This window comes from Anopheles cruzii, chromosome 3 (genome assembly GCF_943734635.1).
Source record: "Anopheles cruzii chromosome 3, idAnoCruzAS_RS32_06, whole genome shotgun sequence".
NCBI lineage: Eukaryota > Metazoa > Arthropoda > Insecta > Diptera > Culicidae > Anopheles > Anopheles cruzii.
The window spans coordinates 62,808,651-62,828,615 of NC_069145.1; the positions used below are offsets into that span (position 1 = coordinate 62,808,651).

Consider the following 19,965-nt stretch of genomic DNA (forward strand, 5'->3'; position numbering starts at 1 on the left):
TTTCGCCCATTCGCACGTATTTATCTTCGATCAGACTCGATCAGGTGATGCGGGAGCGCGTGAAGTAAGTATGCGCGCGTATCTTGCGAACTGGTGTGCCCACGGGTCGCATTTTATGCTTCTGCTATGCTACCCGTCCTGTGGTCACCACCATCACCACCGGCCCTGGCTGAATGTCCCGGCACGCCGGTGCCGGAGCGGCGTTTGGACACTTTATTGATTTAGGCAGATTGGCAAAGGATGCGCCTGAGGTTGACGTTTGAACCGATCGGGCGATTATTGGGTGCCGCTTTTTTTTGTGCCAGGATCCGTGCGCCAGGATCGGTGCACCGGAATTAGGAAATATTGCCCCTTCGCTCAAGGACGTGGACGATGTTTATTATTTCGGTCGCGTTCGAATTCGATTTTGTTTTCGCGTCCGATTCCGCCCCACATTCGCGTTTGCTTGGTGGCCGTGCGGTGATCCAAGCGTGGTGGGGCAATTTTGTTGTCGCAGGGTTGGCCCCGGGGGCGTACCAGGACCAGGCACACCAGGGTGCTCGTGGTCGCTGGTGTCAGGAATTGCATTAACGGTGCATTAATGTGGTTACTGCCCGCATACGGATGTGTGGTGCGCCTGCGGGTGAACTGTCACCCGGCCAGCCAGCCAGCTTTCGGTGCTACTGTCCGCCGAAGCGATGCGCCTCTAATCGATGCCGGATGTCTTGCTCGATGGACCCCGAGGACGATTTATCAGGTGCAAAACGAGGCAAAAATCGACCGGACCATGACGTCTGATGGAGATTGATGTGCACCCAAGAGGACCGATTTTTTTTCTGTCCTTTTTATGTTCACAGCATAAATCATAAAGAGACAGCATTGGATCTCACGTTTGCTTGTGGAACTTCTTAGGAAGTTGCTTTGGCTGAAAATGAATATTCATAATTGATTGCAAATGTCTTTTAATAATTTACTCATCATTAAGGTGGAAAAATTAGCATTGAAATGTGTAAAGTTAATGAAAATAGGTTACACCAAAAAAGCATTTAATAATTTACCTAAGTCAACAATACTCTTAGTTGGTCCCAGCATTATGAAGAATGGCTGCAAATTGAACACCATATTCAATGACACATTTGATATGATTATTAAATAAGATATTTTCATTCACGAAAGCTCAATCTCATATAATTTCCTTCTCATCTCATCTCATGTTCCTTTTGACTACTCTCCGTAATGTTATTAATCAAGTTAATAGATAACTTGATGGACTGCTTCCGGTGGACGCGCTGTCCACCAAAAACTAATTTAATATTCCTCAATCTACGGTGGGCCTTTTTGTAAAACTTTTCTCCGCCAGTCAGGGAGCAGTTCCGGTTCGTCAATGCCCAACACCTCGCCACAGCCAACGCATCTGCGGTTCCGGAGGCTACCCAAAGCGAACCGAACCGAACTGAAGGAATAAATGTATTAGCAATTTTGCATCGGCCTTTCGACACCGGACGGCCTACGGCCGACGCTACCGGAATTGATTCGCGACGGCCGACGCACACGGAACGAGCAAGGATTTTTATTTTGACTCGTTCCAGTGTCGATTCCGCCGGCAGCGTCCGGTTATCGGATGTTCGGTCCCCGGCAGGTACTTCATCAATCTAATAGAAAAGCTATTGCCGAAATTGCGGCCACGGTGCAGTCAGAGCGCCGGCTCACATTCGGCAACGGCCTGGCCTCGTGTTCGTGATGGACATTTCTCTCCTGTGTGTGATCACCCGGCCATGCTGCACTCGATGCTCGGTGAATGTTTGGGATAGAATTTCAATCATGACCACCAGCACCCGCGTGTCCCGCGCCCTATGGAAATGGTGCACGGACCGCGAGACCACGAAGCCACCCTTTGGCCACCGCTGGTGAGTAGCGGGCCAAAGGAGCATCATCGGGACCGCGGCCATGTTGGAGCACCTACGGAACAAATAAACCACCGATCAGTATTTATGGCGCTGTGGCCGCCACACATCGTATGAAATAGAAAAACATCACTTACATAAAACACACGCCGCCCGGCATCGGCCGGGCATCGTAAGCTCTTCGACCTAAACACGACGCCGGTTTCGCTGCCGGTTCTACGGCCGCATCCGCAGTTTCGTAGCACCTCTCCAGCAGTGATGTCCCGCCGCATGGTCCGCCGCAGCAAGGATGGGGCAATGGTGGGCAGAATAAGGCAGTTGATAGAAAACCGCAATGCTCTCGCGTAATTGATGGGATTTATTTGATCCCTCGACGGACTACCCTCTCGACGTGTTCACGGACACGGGCAGCGAAAGTAGGGCAATGGGCCCGATTCCCATTTCATCTGTCGAACGTTTGATTCGGCGGTTCGGCGAGGGTTTTCCGATTCCGCGCCATGCAGCAGCGCGAACGAGTGTTAATGACACCAGAACTGCTCGGGTTCTTATTATAACGTAGATACATTTTCGTAGATCAAACGTAACACGTGGACTGACAAGTGTTGTAGCTAAAAAAGAGAAACGCGGTGTTTTTTTTTTTTTTAATCAGCTTTATTTATCAATGCAATGTTCATCAAGAGCCACACGATCATTCCAGCGCTGCTCTAACATTTAATTGTCATTTTCGTAGAACGACTCATCGATTTGCCTCAAAACAGGCATCAGTTTCTGCGATAACTTCTTCAATCTAGCGACATTAGTCGCTGGGAGTCAAATCTGGCGAATACGGTAGATGTGGTATCTTTCTAGTATCTTCCTTGATCTTCCTTCCGTTAATGGTATCTTCCTTGAAGACAGTCGATGAATATTACTCTTCGCACATCTTAAAATACCGATACCATAACCTTTCCAGCCCGCTGTTGTGCTTTTGGGGGCTTGGACGAGGTTCACCAGTTGTTCTCCACTCAGAAGATGATCGTTTTGATTTCGGAGTAAAGTGATGGATCCTTTAAAAAAATTAAAAACGGATTTAAATTGTAAAATTAAAACACGGAAATTGTATTGAAAACATCAAAGCCACGCTCACCCTTAGCAAAAGAACTCACAAACTTATGAGTATCATGAAATTATGCAATTTTAACAGCTTTCTTTTAAGGTTAGAGCTAACTGAAAAAGCGATGAATGCAACATAATTAGCATAATCTATGTGTTAGGCACGAGACTTTCCAGTCCATGTGTTATACTACAATATTTTGACAATCATCCATCATCGACTTTCATTTCGTTTTTGTAGATATTGTCTGGCGATCGATTATGACCAATGTTATCAAACGTCATTTTAAAATCTTAACCTCATAACCTCAGGAACGGATCATTCAATCATCACCTTTGATGGTAAATCGAAATAAAATCATATTGAAACAGTAGATCCGGAAGTGCGAAAGAACTAAACCTTTGGCAACGTGCAAATGTGTGCCAAAGTAAACTGTTTGCTTGCGCTCGTCCGATGGAACGTGCCCTATATTAAGTGCATTTTCTTGTGCGCCCGAAAGCACTGCCGAAGGAGGGTCCACTTTGCCACACTTATTACATTTTTACCCTATCGGAATTGCAAATCGTGCCGGTATGTTTGATTTTACCGCACGACCCCTTTCCAGCCGCCGGTTCCAGCATACTAATGTTCCGCGTCGCCCCAATCGTGTTCAGTGATTAAATTTTGTGCCCCGATCTATGCTCCGGGTCTTCCTTCGACCTGTTCGCCTGGAAGGCGGAAACGAATATGCAAAAATTAAAGGGAACACGGAGTGGGACCGCTGCCACCACTTGCAGATGTTTGCTCAAACACCTGAGCGTAAGTGATGGTTACATTCGACATCGCACACTCACCGCTGCAGCTCTGACTGGCGGTGACCCAGATTGCACCGATGATGACCGGGAGGATTGGGTGGACACATAGCATTGCCAACCGATTCCCGTAGTGGGTCTGGGTGAGCGTTTGGTCTTTCCTATCGGGGCGGGGGGAGGGTTGAAGTATTGATTGGATTTCAGATACATTCTGCAGGTTCAAGACTTTCTTAAAAGGGTCGCCAACCCACAGCACACCACTGATTGTGGACCGAATAATTGAAATGGCACAGACTCAAGACTCTTGGTCTGGGATGGAGTTCCCGGCAGTCTGCGTTGGGCATGAGCTGAAGTAAATGTTGACTAATTTCTTGATAATTTAAATGAAGTCAACTGGAAGTGGGTCCACAGTGAGCGAAGGCAGCACATTCTAAGAAAATCTAACCACATCAACCATCAGCTTATCTCGAGTAGAATGAAGAACGTCGACAGCAGCTTAATCGATTGAATCCCGGGAATCGGAATAAAAAGATCTTTCATTTCGAACAGTAATTACTTTCACAAAGTCTTAGAAACCCACCGGTGCTCTCCTGGTGTTTGTTTTATTTAAACTGTTTTGATGATCCTTAAATTCAATTCAAATACGAAAAGAATAATTCAACATTATTTACTTTTATTCGATCTTTTCAAACAGCTGGCTTCTTTGAAATTGGACATAATTTGATAACTCTTTTCTTAAACAAGCTGTGTATTAACAGGAATTGTTCCATTGTTTCTTTTTCTCCCACAGGCCAGCGAATATGCTTCATACCAGAACACTCTCGGGCGACGCTCGACACTCGTTGGACCGTACACACACATGAGCAAATACTCCTATCCCACGGATGTGAGCGTAAGTAGCCACTATGGCTACACTTCTTGGGGTCTCTGGCGCGACAGCCGCAACCTGTCCTCGGCCCTGTACGCCAAGAAGCAGAAAAACATCAAATCGTTCTCCATACTGTTGATGTCTGCGGCGTTCATCGTCGTCCTGGCGGTGCTCTGCGTGGCCGGTCTGGCGTTCTACTTCAGTACATTCAAGACGGATCTAAGCGGATGTAAGTAGCGATCGTTAGTCGAAGATTATTATGTTGCATTTTGTTTGAAATGATAGAAAACATGTCGCATTTTAATTGTAAAATTAAATGAATACGTGACAATAAAATTAATCCCTTTTGTTTACATTTCTGAAACAACGAAACGAAACATGTAATTATGTATTATGCAGGCTGCAATGTGGAAACAAAGGTAGAAACAACGTTCGATACGCGTTGCAAATAGAGCCACTTATGCAGTGAGGTGAGCATTCATCCCATTTTGCTCACCTCGACTGCCCGACCGACATTGTAATCCTCGACCGAAACAAAAGCGACACACATCCACGGGCGGGCGATACCGTCAGCAGTGTAAAAATTCGTGGAAATAATGGATAACATTAGCACAGGACAGCAGTGGACAACCAGGCGTCTCCACCGGCCATCCTCGGATGGGGCTACGCTATGCAAACGATGCAGCGAACCGGATGTCATCAATGTATGCACACCCCGAAAAGGATGGGCTAGGGACCTGGTGGCACAGTAGAGCGGCAACGAGTCGTGGCATTTCATTATGCCACTACCCGAGACTTGATGCATGAACTGATTTAATACCGACGAGCACCAGAGAAGAGGGGCACCAGGACGCCGAGCGTTTTTGTCATCCGGCAGGCGGGTGGCAAAAATGTAGCTTTAACTGATTGATGTGTTGTAGAAGCTGGTGCTTCGTTGGGGCTCCAGCATCATCATCATCATCATCAGGATCGTCATCCACGTGGCTATCATAGCGCCCGCCCGACAAGAGTGCTCTTTGTTGTGGCTTTAATGACAATGGTTGGGTCAGCCGTTGTTGTTTTTGTTTGCAGGACCCAGACCCCCGACGTACGCGGCCACTATGCACGCCGAGCCGAGTGACATCGAAATGGGATTTTTTCCCCTTTCGGCACGGAACTACCACGGACTGGTGCTCAGTGGTGCGAGCTTCACTAGATAAACATAATTCTGCAGCTTCGGTGTGTGTGTGTGTGTGTAGTTGGGACCCGGTTCGGGTGGCGGTAACCGAGAGCAAACTTTGCGGAGCTTAATTAAAGTCAGCGGATCAATAGATGACTAGAGTCCGTGCAGCTTTTTTGTTTGCGGGAGCGTTTTTTGGGGCCGGGACCGCGAAAGTGCAGCGTCGTGTCCATCAATTTCCAATCAAATAACCACGGCGAGCGAGCAGGAGTGACGAAAGTTTGTTTGATATCGGTCGGATTGTTCGGACCGGGTGGACAGTGGTAGTGGTGACCACGGCCAAGTGCGCAGCGGACGGGCCGTGATTGGCTCATCAAGTCGCGCCAAATCGATTGAAGCGTAAACGCGTAATTTATTCGTGTCATGGAAGGTCCTTTTTTTGACAGCTTCGCTTCGGGCCGTCAATTATTGGGCTTTAATTGTAGCTTTATTGATTTTGTTTTGCGAAGAAGATAACAATCGCCGCCCGATGGACGCTCCGGGCACTCGGCGGCATTAGCGTTCGTGTTATTTGTTTCCGGTGCGTGACTGTATTTTGTTAAATGTCTAGGTGCCTAATTGTGATCGATTATAACACTTTCGTTGCTACTTTAAATGTAAAAAGTTGGTTGGTTGATGGTTGTCCAACAATAAAGCGTATTAAAGTGAAGTCCTGGAGCAGCGTTCAGTTGAACGATCATATTTGACATTAAATGGTGACTTTTGTTTACAGCAATCCTGGCTTTCGACTGCACGTTCCGGGTGGCGCGGGGTGATATCTACACCACTGGTCTGCGGAGCAACAGCACCCCGGTGTACCGGCAGAAGACGGCGTTCTACGAAAAGCTGATCGATACGTCGCTCGAGCGCAGTGGCCTCACCGTTTCCCGAGCGGAAATCATGAGCTTTGGTGACGGCCCAAACATCGTGCTCAGCTTCAGGGTGTTTCTGGACATGCGGAAGATTAAGATGTAAGTCTGCTGTTGCTGCGTTTTTGGGGTAACAGAGAAATATGTTTCCTATTCCTGTTCTCGACTTCTTTCTTTTACCATCGAATGGCGAAGAAATGGTGGAATTTCAAATGTTATTGCTACTCTTCTTCTTCAAGGCGATGGGACATTTCAAAAGGGCCAGTTTTGACATTTTGAACAAATCATTTTGGAACACCTAACATGTTTTAGTAAACTGCTATTATAGCAAATAGACGTATTTCTCAAAATCAGTTTCGCAAAAACAAAAGAGACTCAAACAATAATTTCTAGCATTATTATTGCTACATACAATTTGTCTGCATATTATTTGCATATTAGGGCAATCAGATTGCTCGCGTACAGGCAAAACAACATAAGATCGTCAGCATAAAGTAAATGATACTTGGAAGGAAGCCGAAGGATCAGATCATTGATGAACAGCAAAAACAAAAGCGGACCCAAGGTGATTCATTCGGGAACACTAGAGACTTTTGAGAACGCAGAACTCAAAGTCTGATTCTTACTAATACGGCCTACGGTAAAAGGCGAACAGCCTACGAGGAATGGACCCATTTAAGAGGTTACTATTTTATGGGCTATTCTGTCAAATGCTGCTTTGTTGCAGCTTCTCTGTTAAATAAAGGTAGCAACCGTTCAGATAATAGAGAACGTTAGCCGGCACCGATCTAAGCGGGACGACGTCGCTGTTGCTGGTTGGAGAAGTAAGATACTATTGCTACTGCGCTTAGTACTGAAAATTATTAGTAGCATGCACAATGGATGGAAATGCCGTTGTAGTCAACACACATGCTGCTTCGTTCTTGTGGATGGGAAGTAGCCCAGATCCCTTCCCCAAAGTTGGGAAATCCCTATACGGCAAAGACGACGAAAACATAATCTATAACGCTAACGCTCATTATTTAAAAACCCGGAGAGAATATTACCAGGGCCCGGGCTGTAAGAAAAGTTTAACTCCATAGTGGCAAATCTCCATCATGGTAGTTGAGCGTCGGAATCGTTTGAACTGTCACAATAACCAAAACCATATAGACGAAAAGGCTTTGCGAGTTGACGTAAAAAACGATCACTGAAACAGATTGACACAGGCAAGCGGTTTTACTTCGACTCAACGAAACACCAGAAGGATCCCAGCTACAATTGTTGACCAGATTGTTTCAATTGATTGAGCCAATTCTGTTAAATTACTTGGAGTCTTTTCAGATACTCCAATGTTCAACAGTGTCTTGACTTCTGTGTCTTGGAGACAATACGACCCTGAACAGTGACTAACCCCCTTATTATGAAACTCGAACGTTCACTCGATCATTCATTTTGAGTTCATTTTGCTATAGCTGTCACTTTCTGTCTTCTCTCTTGCTGTATTTTGCTTTCTCCCTTACTGTGTTCACTCTAACGTTCGAGTACTCAATTAGAGAATGATAATCGGGCCCTAAGTTGCTCTTTCATTGGAAAAATGCATTGATATACTATCATGTCTTTGCCATTTGCTTCGCTTCTAGAAGAAAACTTCAACTTGCCATAACTGTAGTTGAGTCTTATCAACAATTCGAATCATCCCAGAGTGTCTTTGCTCAGAATAAAGGCTGCTCAGTTTAAAAGCATACTGATGATAAATTCTTTGTCTCAAATTGGCTTCGGTTCGGAAACTTCTTTAAAACAAGACCGCATCATACACCCTACTTCGTATGACATTTTCTTGAATAATTTTGACCTTCTTCTAAGGCGGATTCAGTCGAAATTTCACGATTTTGCTCTTAGAATCTTAAACTAACATTCACCATCTTAGGAGAGCGATTCTAAAGGAAGATCCTTATTTTACATATTAACCAAATGTTTAAATTTGTTTCGCTAGCTACTGACGTGCCTGTGTATAACATCTTTTCATAAATGTTACTTTCAATTCGTACTTGGTTAGCAAAATGTGGCTAGTGTTTACTGCCAAGCGACCAAACAATGAAACACCGACAGAATGTACCTTCCCTGAACAGAGAGAAACCATAAACAATAGTTTTCCGTTGCGAAGAAACATCGTAAGTCCTTCTTTCCCACTCCTTTACATTTGTGTTGCGCACGGTCCGGTTCCGGTTCTACTCACGTGCAAAGTGCGAAGTAGAGTTTATAAAATAATTCTGTTGCATTTTGCGAAACCGAACCGAACGACGAGCAAGCGAGTGGCGACTAGAACCGGAAGTAGCCCTCGGTCGGACTCTTTTCAGAAATTGCTAAATTGCCAGCAGCCCAGTGTGCCGTTAGAAAACCTTCCCGATCCCACCCATCATGGTTTGAAGTTTCCATCATCATCGTCATCATCGTTCGAAGTGGGCTTGCAGGGAACTAATATTGACCGCCGACACCGGTCCCATTTTCCCCTCCTTCTTCATTTCCCACGCTCGCGTTTTGTTGGAAAACTAATCACCCGTGGTCTCGCCCGCCCGCCCTCACACAGCACCATCAACAACGTGGAGGAGCACATCCGGACCGCCTTCCTGAGCGAGGTGCTCAACCCGAACTCGGCGTTCAAGAGCATACGCATCGATCCGGACAGCATCGAGATTAAGCGGCTGCTCGACCAGGACGTACTGAAGACGGCCCTCCTGACGCGCCACGAGGTAAGCGAGGTCCTGCCGCCGGATATGCTCCGGTGCCGCGGTACACCGAAAAAGTGGATTAGATAACACTGATGATGATTTGTTTCTCTCTCTCTCTCTCTCACTCACTCACTCGCTCCTTGTGGTCCGCTGTGCGACTTATCGCCGATCGGTGCCCGGCAGGCATTTCCGCCGACGGTGGTCAAGCCTGGCCAGCCCGGCGCAGAGCACGATGGGCGCCACGTCACGAAGAAGAGCGGCGTGATCGAAAAAACTATCCACAAGTTCACGCCTCGCGTGCCACCGCACACCGGTGGTGGCGGTGGCGGAGCCGCCGCGTTACCCCCTCTGGTCGAGGCCGAGTCCGACATTGACATGGATAATTTACCGGTGATACAGGGTTCGTTTGAGATAACGAAAACCGACGCCGACATCACGCAGAAGCGGAAGGGGTCCGGCGCCGGCGAACCACCGGCCACCGTCCCTAGGCCTGCGCCACCGCCGCCGCCCCCTGCGACGTTACCCACCACGGCGTCACCGGCCCGCGGCGGCCAGGATAAACCGGTGGGCCCGAAATCAAAATATGAAACGGCCACGGCAAAGATCGAAAAAATGGATAAGCACGGAGCGACGACGAAGAAAATTAAAACCACTCAAGCCGGGGGTGGCCGACGGTCTTCGACGGTCACCGCAACCACCACCAAAACGGCGCACCCCAAGAGTGGCGTGAGGTCCACCACAACAACTACCACTACGGTGGCACCGCCACTGTCTGTGACGGTCGCGGCCAGCTCATCGACCACGGAGAAGACACCGTCTCCGGTCAGCGGCACGACAAACCGGATGACAACCGTCCGCTATCAAGTGCTGGCATCACTGGCGGCGAACGCCGTCAACGAAACATCATCATCCGCGTCATCGTCCTCGGCCGAGTGGGACGAGCAGCAGCTGGTGGACATGGCCGGACCGGGAGCATACGATGTTGACCAGTTGCCACCGGCGGCGATTGGCGTGGATCCGTCGGCCGATGAGGGTGTAAAGAATGACACCCTTCTGTTGGGGAACATTTTCCAGGCCATCATTAATGACAGCACGCCCGAGGAGTTGACACCGGCGCGGAGGCGCCTCGGGGTGGACAGCATACCGAAGCTGGACGTGAACCTGTTCACCAGTGCCCCGGTCCTGGACAAGCAGCCCTGGCACCCAATCAGCCACCAGCAGCAGCAGCAGCAGCCGGAGTCGGCGGAACTCCCGGCAAAGTCGGTGGCCCAGCGTACCGGGTTGCCGGCCCGCAAGAAGCCATCGCTGGCGGAGGAGATCCTGTACCGGAACCGGCCGTCGGACATCGAGAGTGCGCTCGCGTACACGGAGAATCCGAACGGGCCGATCACTTACTACCAGAGCTACACCAACCCGAGCTTCGGTTCGTCAACGCTCGGCATCGAGCCGCTCGGGGTGCTGGACGTGCGGCCGTACCCGCTGCCGGTGGACAAGATCCACGAGGAGATGATACCGGACTTCAAGTACCTGGCGCCGACGGCCGTGGACGCGACCGAGCAGCTCCTCAATCCGACGCTGGACGAGCAAAAGTTCGAGCACCTCGGGGACGGTGTGATTGCCAAGAAGCCAGACACGGGTGGGTCCAGGGACGAGCCGGTCGCCGCCACGACGACAGAAGCAATCGAAACGACTACCCTCGTGTCCTTGGATGTCCAATCATCCGACGAGACCGCTTCAACGGAGGGTCCGTACTACGGGTCCGGGGAGCTAAACGCCACGCTTGACGAGGAGCAGCTCATGATGGATGTCGCGATGGACCTCGCGGAGTCCCGGCTTAGTCCGGACGAGGAAGTGACAACGACGATGCTCCCGTCATCCGTCACCACGCTGACGTCGGCGGAATCGGACATTACCGACCCACCCACCTCGGTGACAACACCGGCCACCTTGCCTTCGACGACGGAGTTCGGAGCGCCCTCTAGTGAGGAACGCGACAACGACTCACAGGAGGTAACGACGGTGCCGTCGGATGGCGTGCTAACCGCGGGCCGCCCCTCCACAACGTACGTCGAGGTGGAAACGTTAAAGTACAGCCCGCCGACAGTGCCACCCCCCACCCCGACCCAACCGGCGCTGTTCCCGATCACGAAGTGGGAGTTCGTGAACGGAACTCGGCGGACGACGGCCGAGAAACCGCCGACCCGGAAGGTGTTTAACGAGACGCTCCAGGCGCTGGTGGTGGAGAACGTGGCGCCGGAAGCGACGACCGCCCCGGTGCTGCCCCGGTTGCCCGCTGCCGCAGCCAACCAGCTGGCCGACCTGAAGGTGAACCGCTCGCAGAACTTGCAGAACCTGTCCGACATCTTCGATACGCTCGCGTCCAAGCTCGGCATCCGGCCGGAAGTGTCCAGCAAGCTGCCACCCTTTTCTTCGCTCGCCAAGATCAAGCACCGGACGGCGGGCAAACCTCGCCCCACAACGTCCCCGTCCACCACCAGTACCGGGCGGCCAAAGCGGAAGAAAACGCGTCCTGCCACGACCGGCTTCCCGGAGACGACGACTCCGATGTCGCGCGTCATCCCGACCGTCACCAACGACGAGATCGAAGACGCGGTTCCGGTGATGCTCGAGACCGTCTCGTCCGAGTCTGCCGAGCCCCCCGCGGTCCCGGTCGTCATCGGCCAGGCGGAAGTGGAAGTCATCGATCCGAGCATCTACGAGGAGATGCTCAGTTCGCTGGCACTCGCCGCCAGCGTCCCGGAGCGGACACAGGTCCCGACAACACCGCCAGCGCCACCCTCGACGCTCGTCACGCTGCTGCCGGTCAAGTCGAACTCGGGCATCCGCAACTTCCGGCCCAAAACGAAGCGACCGCCAGCGCCGGCAACGGCTACGGTCCTGGGCGCCGGCCGACGTCAGGGCGATAAAACCGAAAGTCGGAATCCGCCGGCGGCGGCGGCGAAGGCGGCGGACGAACCCACGGTGGACTTAAAACTAATGGATGCAAATAAAACGGCAGACGAGGCGGAAAGCGGCCACCGGGGAACAGAGCGACCGCCGGCACGGGCGGGAAGTAATAAAAATAACACGATGGTCGAAACGGTGGTCCGGGCCAGCATGCGCTTCGAGTCGTAAAAAGGACCGTGAGGTGGTGGTGAGGCCGCGCTGAGGTGGCCTGAGGTGATAATTGAGTGCCGGCTAACGCGGTGTGACCACAACGAGCGCGGTCATCGCGCATCACCATCAACCACACCGAATCCGCCAGCCAGGCGATTTGTGACCGCGACACACTTCCTGTTCCGGTGTGTCCTCGGTGCTAATGGCGGCGCGCGCGCGCTTGGCAGAGATGTAAAGGCGGTTGATCGCCGAAAAAGTTGAGATTGTTTTACTCCTAAAATTACTCAAGGGCAAAGCACACACTCACACACTCTCACAGGTTCACTAGGTTTACGTTTACTCTTAAGACTGAGGCAGTACGGATCCGTTTCCGGGGCTGCAGAACGAGGGGGCAGTGTTGCACTGTACGTTACCTACGCGCGCGGCCGACGCTAGGATTAGTCGAGGGTTGGTGGCCCCCCACCGGGCCAATGAAGGATAATTTATTGAACACACACTCCACGACGACGACGATGCAGATGACGAATGCTAATATTTAGTAACCGGAACCCCGGTGCGTGCTGCAGGATCGCCGTGTTGCGGTGTTTCTGCAGCACGCACCGCACACATCGAGCAGCAAGTTTTGTGGCGACAGCGACAGGCTGAACCCGAGTAGTCGATAAGGCGTCCTGTAACAGGCGAGGGTCTCACTGAACGTGCCTCGATCGCGATCGCGGTTTGAGGTGTTTGGCAGGGTGGGTGTCTTTTTTTTACTCTAAGCGTGTGCGCGTGTGTGGCTATTACATTGATAATTGGTAAGATTTTAATGTTGACGACAGAGAGGACGCGCGCGAGCGTGACAGAGAGAAGGTGCTTTATTTCATTAATAAAAGTGATACACTCTGAATGTTCCGGGAGGTTCGTGCTCTAATTTTATTTGATGGACGAGTTGGTTCTCCAGCTGCGACGCCCGGCGGCAGGACACAATCGTATCTGTATCACAGGCATCAGTTCGAACCCTGACAACTCTACATCAACTGGAAGGTAACACATTTGGCTGGTGCTAGTGCGGCTCTACTCGTTTTAGTATCATAATATTGAATAATAACCGATGTAAGTAACCCCTTTACAACTGACATCTCACTGAGCCTTTAAGATCCCGGTTGGAGCCCATTGTTGCCTGAGGCGAACTGGGAACCTCCAAAATAAGAAGATCTTTACACTTCGACGTTCTTCATTACAATCTTGTCTAAGTTTATTTGCTGTCTCTTATTTATAGTACGACGCGGATATCGCGGCTCCCACATACCAACGATCTCTAACTCGATAACTCGAGCGATAATTTATGCCCTAGATTTAATTCCATTATCGGAACGAAATTTAAGATGACTCGTCCATGTCACATGCATATTGGCGATTCCAATGCTTTATCATTCCAATCCAACTGTAGCCACGCGAGGAGCTTCTAATCTTCGAGGAGGAGAAATTGAGACCGATCTCCGCTTGGAGATGCACCTGAGTAAATAACGTAATTCTTGCTTCGATCGTTTTGTTTACGTGTTTGTCGCTTTGCCTTTGTATCTTTGCTAGGGTCGAACTATTTACGATACATTTACTTCCTCTGGAGTGTCGCTTGGCTATTTCTTGGGATGCACATTTAGAAAACGGTTTTTCTTATCATCTGGTTTCTTTTATGCGTTCCTTTGGGTCGCTTATTTCAGGCTACTTGTACACAGTACCTCGGTTCTGGCATTTTATGATCCGGTTACGGTGGCAACTGTTTGGTCAATTTCAAAATTCGAATCCTAAAGGACACTTTAATAGCTAGACGTATCGCGTTCCAAAGAGCGTTGCGTTATGTATTTTTCCGCGCTCCTTTTTTTTCCGTTGCCTTCTTTCTCATGTCCTTCTTTCCGAGATAGTCCTAGCTGTGGCTGGATAGGTTTATTGATATGAGCAGGTCGGCTACGTTGGCGGTCACTGTCTTTGACTCATTACCCCATAACGTTGACCTTTGTAAACAGCCAATCGGGTGTTTTTTTCGAGTTTGTCATAGTTCAATTTGCTACGGGCCATTAGCCAACGAAGAAGTTCGTGTGGCGGATAAAGTATCAGGTGCTTAAACGCTTTTACAGATTTGGTTTTGTGCGAAAACCCGAGTGAATAAATGGTGCAAACCGTTCACAGAGGGACGAGGAAGTCTTAAAGCGTTCTGAGCGCCCCAGGACTTCATCAACTGACCAATAAGTCAGTCGGTTTAATCAAACTAATCTTACTTAAAATTTAATCGTTGCAAAACGATTGAACATGCTGAGTGCGTTTACAGACGGAGATTCTTACGTGCTAATGTTAAGGCAGGGCTATCTTCGATTATCGGGTGAACCCGAATAAGAGAATAAAGTCCTTTGAACAACCCGATAGTCTTATCTGGTGAACAACCTTTACCTAGCCAAAAGCCTATTTGCTGAACTCTTTTTTGTTTCAAGTAATGCATTACTTTTTGAAAGCATCTGAACTATAGTTGAATCATCTCGTTTATCGAAAAACGGAATCGACATCGAGTAATGTTTTTTCTGGGACAACTAGGCCTCTATACGCTAGAGCCGTAACGTTTACGCATGCAATAATCGTTTGGCGCTGGAAACTAGAAGCCCACCAACTTGTAGCAGACACCCCACTGCTGGAATTCGTTTAGTTTCAATCATCAACATTATCTGATACGTGTGGCGTGAATTTCCGTTTTTTTAAAGCCCTGCCATGAAATTAGCTCCGGCTCCGGCCGGATGCGCTTTAAAGTTTCCGCCGCTCTCTGGGGTTCCGGGGACGAACGCATACGAGTGATGTGTTGTAAAAATTGTTCATTTCCATTAACTGAGCGAACGCATAACCGTGCCCCAATTAACCTTCCATCAATCTGCAGAACCTTTCCCGGCGCCCGGCCAGAAATGTGGCCCGAGATTGTATTTACGTCCAGGGACGCGGGGACAAAATTCCCTGCGGTGGCTTTGAATACATAAATATCCTGAAACCGTCCCTTTTGCGAGCCACCCCGGAAGCAACGCTGAAAGGAACCGGCACCTGCACCGCCGCCGCCGCCTCCGGAATGGAATCTCTCGGTCTGGTCGGGTCGGCAGGACCATTCCGCTGTGGAGAGCACGCATGGCACACGGCCCGGGCTCGGCTTCTTCGGATTCCAGCCGTTCTCGCTTTCCCTAGCAATTGCTGTCATCCCGAGCTGGACAGCTTCACTTGCCGGCCGATAAGAGGAATTGAATTCAATGAACGCTGGAGACACGAAGGCGGCTGCGGAGTGGCCGGGCAGTTGGTCCTTCCTCCGACCGGGCGACCTCCGGAGATGCTATCAATAATTTAACACATTTCTTCGCTTTCGTCGGGTGTCAACGATAAAAGTTGGATAAAAACTGGCAAAGCCACAACCGTCGGAGGCGCGTCGGAGCCTAAGTGATGCGTCCTCGGCTCGGGATCCCGTCGCCGGAGTACCGGTAATTACTGAATCCGTTTCTAGTGAAGTTCCAGACCCGGGGCCCACATACTAACCGACGGGGTGTACTATCTCCAGGGATCTTACAATATTTTCTAAGGATTATTATGATTCTTTGCCCTTCTCGTGCGGTTCCATTCACCAGGATCTGGTCGCTATTTGCGAAGCCCTGTGCCGATCCCGTTATCTTGCCCGTGTGCGTATGAGTCTATCAGTCAGTGGCCTCTCATCACAAGCACCGGGGTCGGGTTTTGTGTTTTTTGAAGCCCTACACCCTTCACGGAACCCAGCTTGAGCTCGGGAAAGTGATCCGGACGCACTTCTGAAGTCACCTTCTGCCAACACCACTTGCTTTGCGATGTGCTGATACGCTCGTTGAGATAGATCATGTAACATTTACTCCAAGATAAATGTGCTCCCCTTTGAGTTCTTTTTCGACAAGTGGATGATGCTTTAGTCAGAACATTGTATTGCAGGACATTCTCCATAAAAGTCTGTCCCATATTGTGAGAAAGGGTCATTGTTGTTTCTCAAACAATGGTTTTCCTTAAGCAACGAGGGCGATGAGAGAAGAGTCTACCAAGTGGCTGAATCATAGTGATTCTTGTGTAATTACTTATTGTTTTATGAACACTGTTTGTTAAACAAAAACATAAGTCCTACATGAAGAAGCTCAATACAAATTATTAAGCAAGAAATAAGATGGGACACTAACTCATAATAAGTATGGCACATCTGCGCCTCAGCGCGTTTGAGGATCCATTTGCATAAAGATAATCAGTTAAATGGTTGCTGTAAGCTGTTTTAAGCCTAAATCTAACCGTGAGAATAGATTTGTTTTATCTTTTCATTTACTGTATATTGTTTTGGACTTTGAAGCTGACAAACATATTAAATTTTTTGTTCCATAGCCAACTCAACAATGGTAAATCCGTTAAACGAAAAGCAAGGATTATGGGTTTACATCAAACATAGTGCCTATTAGGGCAGGTGGCGTTGGTTATTTGTGGAAATTTAAAGAACGGCGTCGCTAAAGATACCTACTTAAGATGGCCCATTATGCTGCGAAACGGTGGGTTCCATATGCGTTTCACATCAATTAACTCTAATCAAACAGAAAGGTCCGTTCCGGACTGCCGGAAAGCAACCCGGCATTGTTCGCCGTTGTGTTGTTTTGCTCCCGAAAGCAAACCAACGTAGTACACATCTGTGGCACCCTTTGTCAAGCCGGGCGACCCTCAAGACGAAGACGCTGCCGCTTCTTAATCTTGCCACGGACGGCTCCGGCACCGTCCACTCGGATATGAATATTGTGCCGTGCATTATTTAGTGAACTCGCCTACATAAAATTTCATATTCATGGCAAAGTGATATTATTAAAGTTAATTACAGCGGATGAGGGTTTTTAGTGCGTGTTCAGGCTGTGCGCGCAGGGCAGGGTTGGCCCGACCTGGTGGTGTTGATGTCCTTTCTTGTTTGAACGCTTGGAATGTACATGATTAGGGCTCGCCCCAGACGCGTTCTCCGGGTCTACGGGCGACGTTCGTACGTTCTCACCGTGCCCGGTGCAACGCTTTCTCAAGGAGTAATCATTCTAGTGCGGTTCAAGTTGGCAGTCACGGCCACGGCAGACGAACGGGACCACAACCTGCCACCGGTTCCACCAGCTGGAAAAGGTAAACCGACAGCCGCTGGATACAATTTGGCGATGTTAATTGAAGCCAATGTGCTGTGCTTCCAGTTTTCGGGCGGCGATGGCAGACACGAGGTTGCTGCTACCACGAATCATCGTAATGAGCCCCTTTTCGGGGCTTCGTAGGGACCTCCGGAGTGCTAATTTAGCATCTCTCTCGGGTGCTATAAATTGCTAGACCGTGAAATTAATGATCCAGCGACGCGCAGGTACGGGATTTACGATTCGACTCAATGTCTTGAGACACTCTAACTTCGGGCGGGGGTCGGTTATTGATTTGTGTGGCTGCTAGGTTGGCAATATGTGTTTGGAGGCTGCAATTTGCGATCCACTCGAAGATACGGAATTTAAAGTGAATTTTATTATCTTACATACTCGAGCCGCTTCAAAACGGTGCCGACTTGTGCTCAAAGAACAAGAAGACGCTAGAGGTGATAAAGTGCTTTTACGTAGGATACGGTACCATCAAAAACGTTATGTTGAGTAGCGTAAAAAAGCAGAGCTTGGTTTGAATGAGTGGAGCCATTTCATCCTTTTTGTGCAATCCGGACTCCGTTTTTTCCTAATAAAAACCATAAAAGCTTCAGAAGATGTGTAGTTGGTGATGTTGATTGTGGGATCGCTTGCCATCCTAGGCGATCGTCTTTAAGAAACCTTTGTTCGAGAGAGCTAATGGATTTTTTGCCCCAATAATTGAGCGAGACACTGCAGTGCATAGCACATACGTGAAAAATTGACACCCAAATGAGTGGAGAACCGGCTGAATTGCGGTCCGTGCTCTCAAATATCATTGCAACTAATTAAAAATAGAAAGGAAAGCCCCAGCAGCAGCGTTCGCCTTGGCCACAAGCAGGACGAACAAATTTACGGGTTCTTATTTGGGTGCTATTTTATACCCTTTCCGGGGCACTTTTAGTGCATGCATCAGCACATTCTCCAGCTCGCTTTATCTTCAATGCTTTTCGATTGGTCCTGCCGAATGAGAGTGTGTGTGTGTACCGCTGTGAATGGCACAATGGAAGCACGTCACGGAACGGAACTGAGCGTTAGAATTTTAAAATTTTACCCTCCCCCCAAACCGACCGACGGAGTTCGGAGTGTAGCGGAACCCGTCTCTAAGGGCATCGCCGGAGGCGAAAATTATAGACCCGCTTCCCTAAGTGGTGGTCAAAAAGGCGTTGCTTTCTATTAACGGGCGCTCGTTAGAAGCCGGCGCTTCAACATCAACCCCCGTCCCTGGGGGGGAACGGATGGTGAACCAAGCGAAAAAAAATGGCCAACGGGCGGCCGAACTGACCGAAAAAAGGACCTGTTTTTAACGGAGCACTTTTTCGAAGGAGCACTTCCTGCAATTATCCTGCAAGATAAATTAAAAGGTTGTTTTTTGTGCCTTTTATTTCCCTCGCCGGCTCTCGATCGGCAACACACTGTGGCTGCCGGCTGGCTGGAATCCATCTTGGCGATCGCGGCGCTGAATTCGTTAGGCAAATTGTTAAAAATTTTATTGTAGATAAATTCTCTCGCCAACGATTAAAAGCGCACTTGCCTTGTATTTCAGGCCCGGCCGGGAAAATGTGGGTCAACAGAGAGCAGGCGCAGAAAAATGGTCGCAACTTTTCGTAACATTCCAGTTCCGGGACAGTGGGGGTTCGGAAAGTTTATGCGCTTGGGTAGCCATTTTTTATAATGTTTCTTGGCCCCCGCCGAAAAAATCATAATATAAAGTGTTTTGCCTTCCCGCCGTTGTCGAACAATTAGTTTGTCGAACGGTGTGCCAATTGGACCCGTGCCAGACTGGCGATACCTTAGAAAGGCTCAGGCCCAACCAGATTTATTGTTTGCTAAATGGATGCCATAGAGTCGTTAGTTTGTTAGATTTTTTGTTATTGTTTACAACGGTTAAAAGGTTGGTCCGTTTCTTAGTTCTTGAAACTTCTTCTGAGCTTAATTAATAGAGCACCATTTGGCTCCAGGAAAAATTAAACTCTGTTCGTTGTTTGCGGGTCCAGCTTGCCAAACAACAAATTAATCTGAAACTTTTCCATAGACTTTCAAATACAATCTTTGGTTAGGTTGGTCGATTCTCGATCAAGACAGTTTGAAAGGTGCATAGATCATCGATTTATCTGTCTGCCAAGAAACTGAGGTAATTGATGAAGTTATTAGTTTACTAGTTCTTCCCGGCGTGCGTCGCGACGCCTCATTTCACTCCCGTTTCGCGATGATCCGGCGTTTCAGAGGATCGGACGTTCCGGTGACGT

At 49.1% G+C, this 19,965-nt stretch overlaps 1 protein-coding gene across 1 annotated transcript in view; it reads left to right on the forward strand.

The window, feature by feature from the left end:
* The window catches only part of LOC128270752 (mucin-5AC), a 35,437-nt gene extending 22,889 nt beyond the window's left edge, over positions 1 to 12,548 (forward strand). Inside the window, exons 2-5 of the mRNA XM_053008168.1 lie at positions 4,558 to 4,864; positions 6,567 to 6,804; positions 9,272 to 9,434; positions 9,597 to 12,548. Coding sequence (XP_052864128.1) covers positions 4,558 to 4,864; positions 6,567 to 6,804; positions 9,272 to 9,434; positions 9,597 to 12,548 — 3,660 coding nt within the window. The remainder of the gene's footprint in view (positions 1 to 4,557; positions 4,865 to 6,566; positions 6,805 to 9,271; positions 9,435 to 9,596) is intronic.
* The last annotated feature ends 7,417 nt before the right edge of the window (positions 12,549 to 19,965 follow it).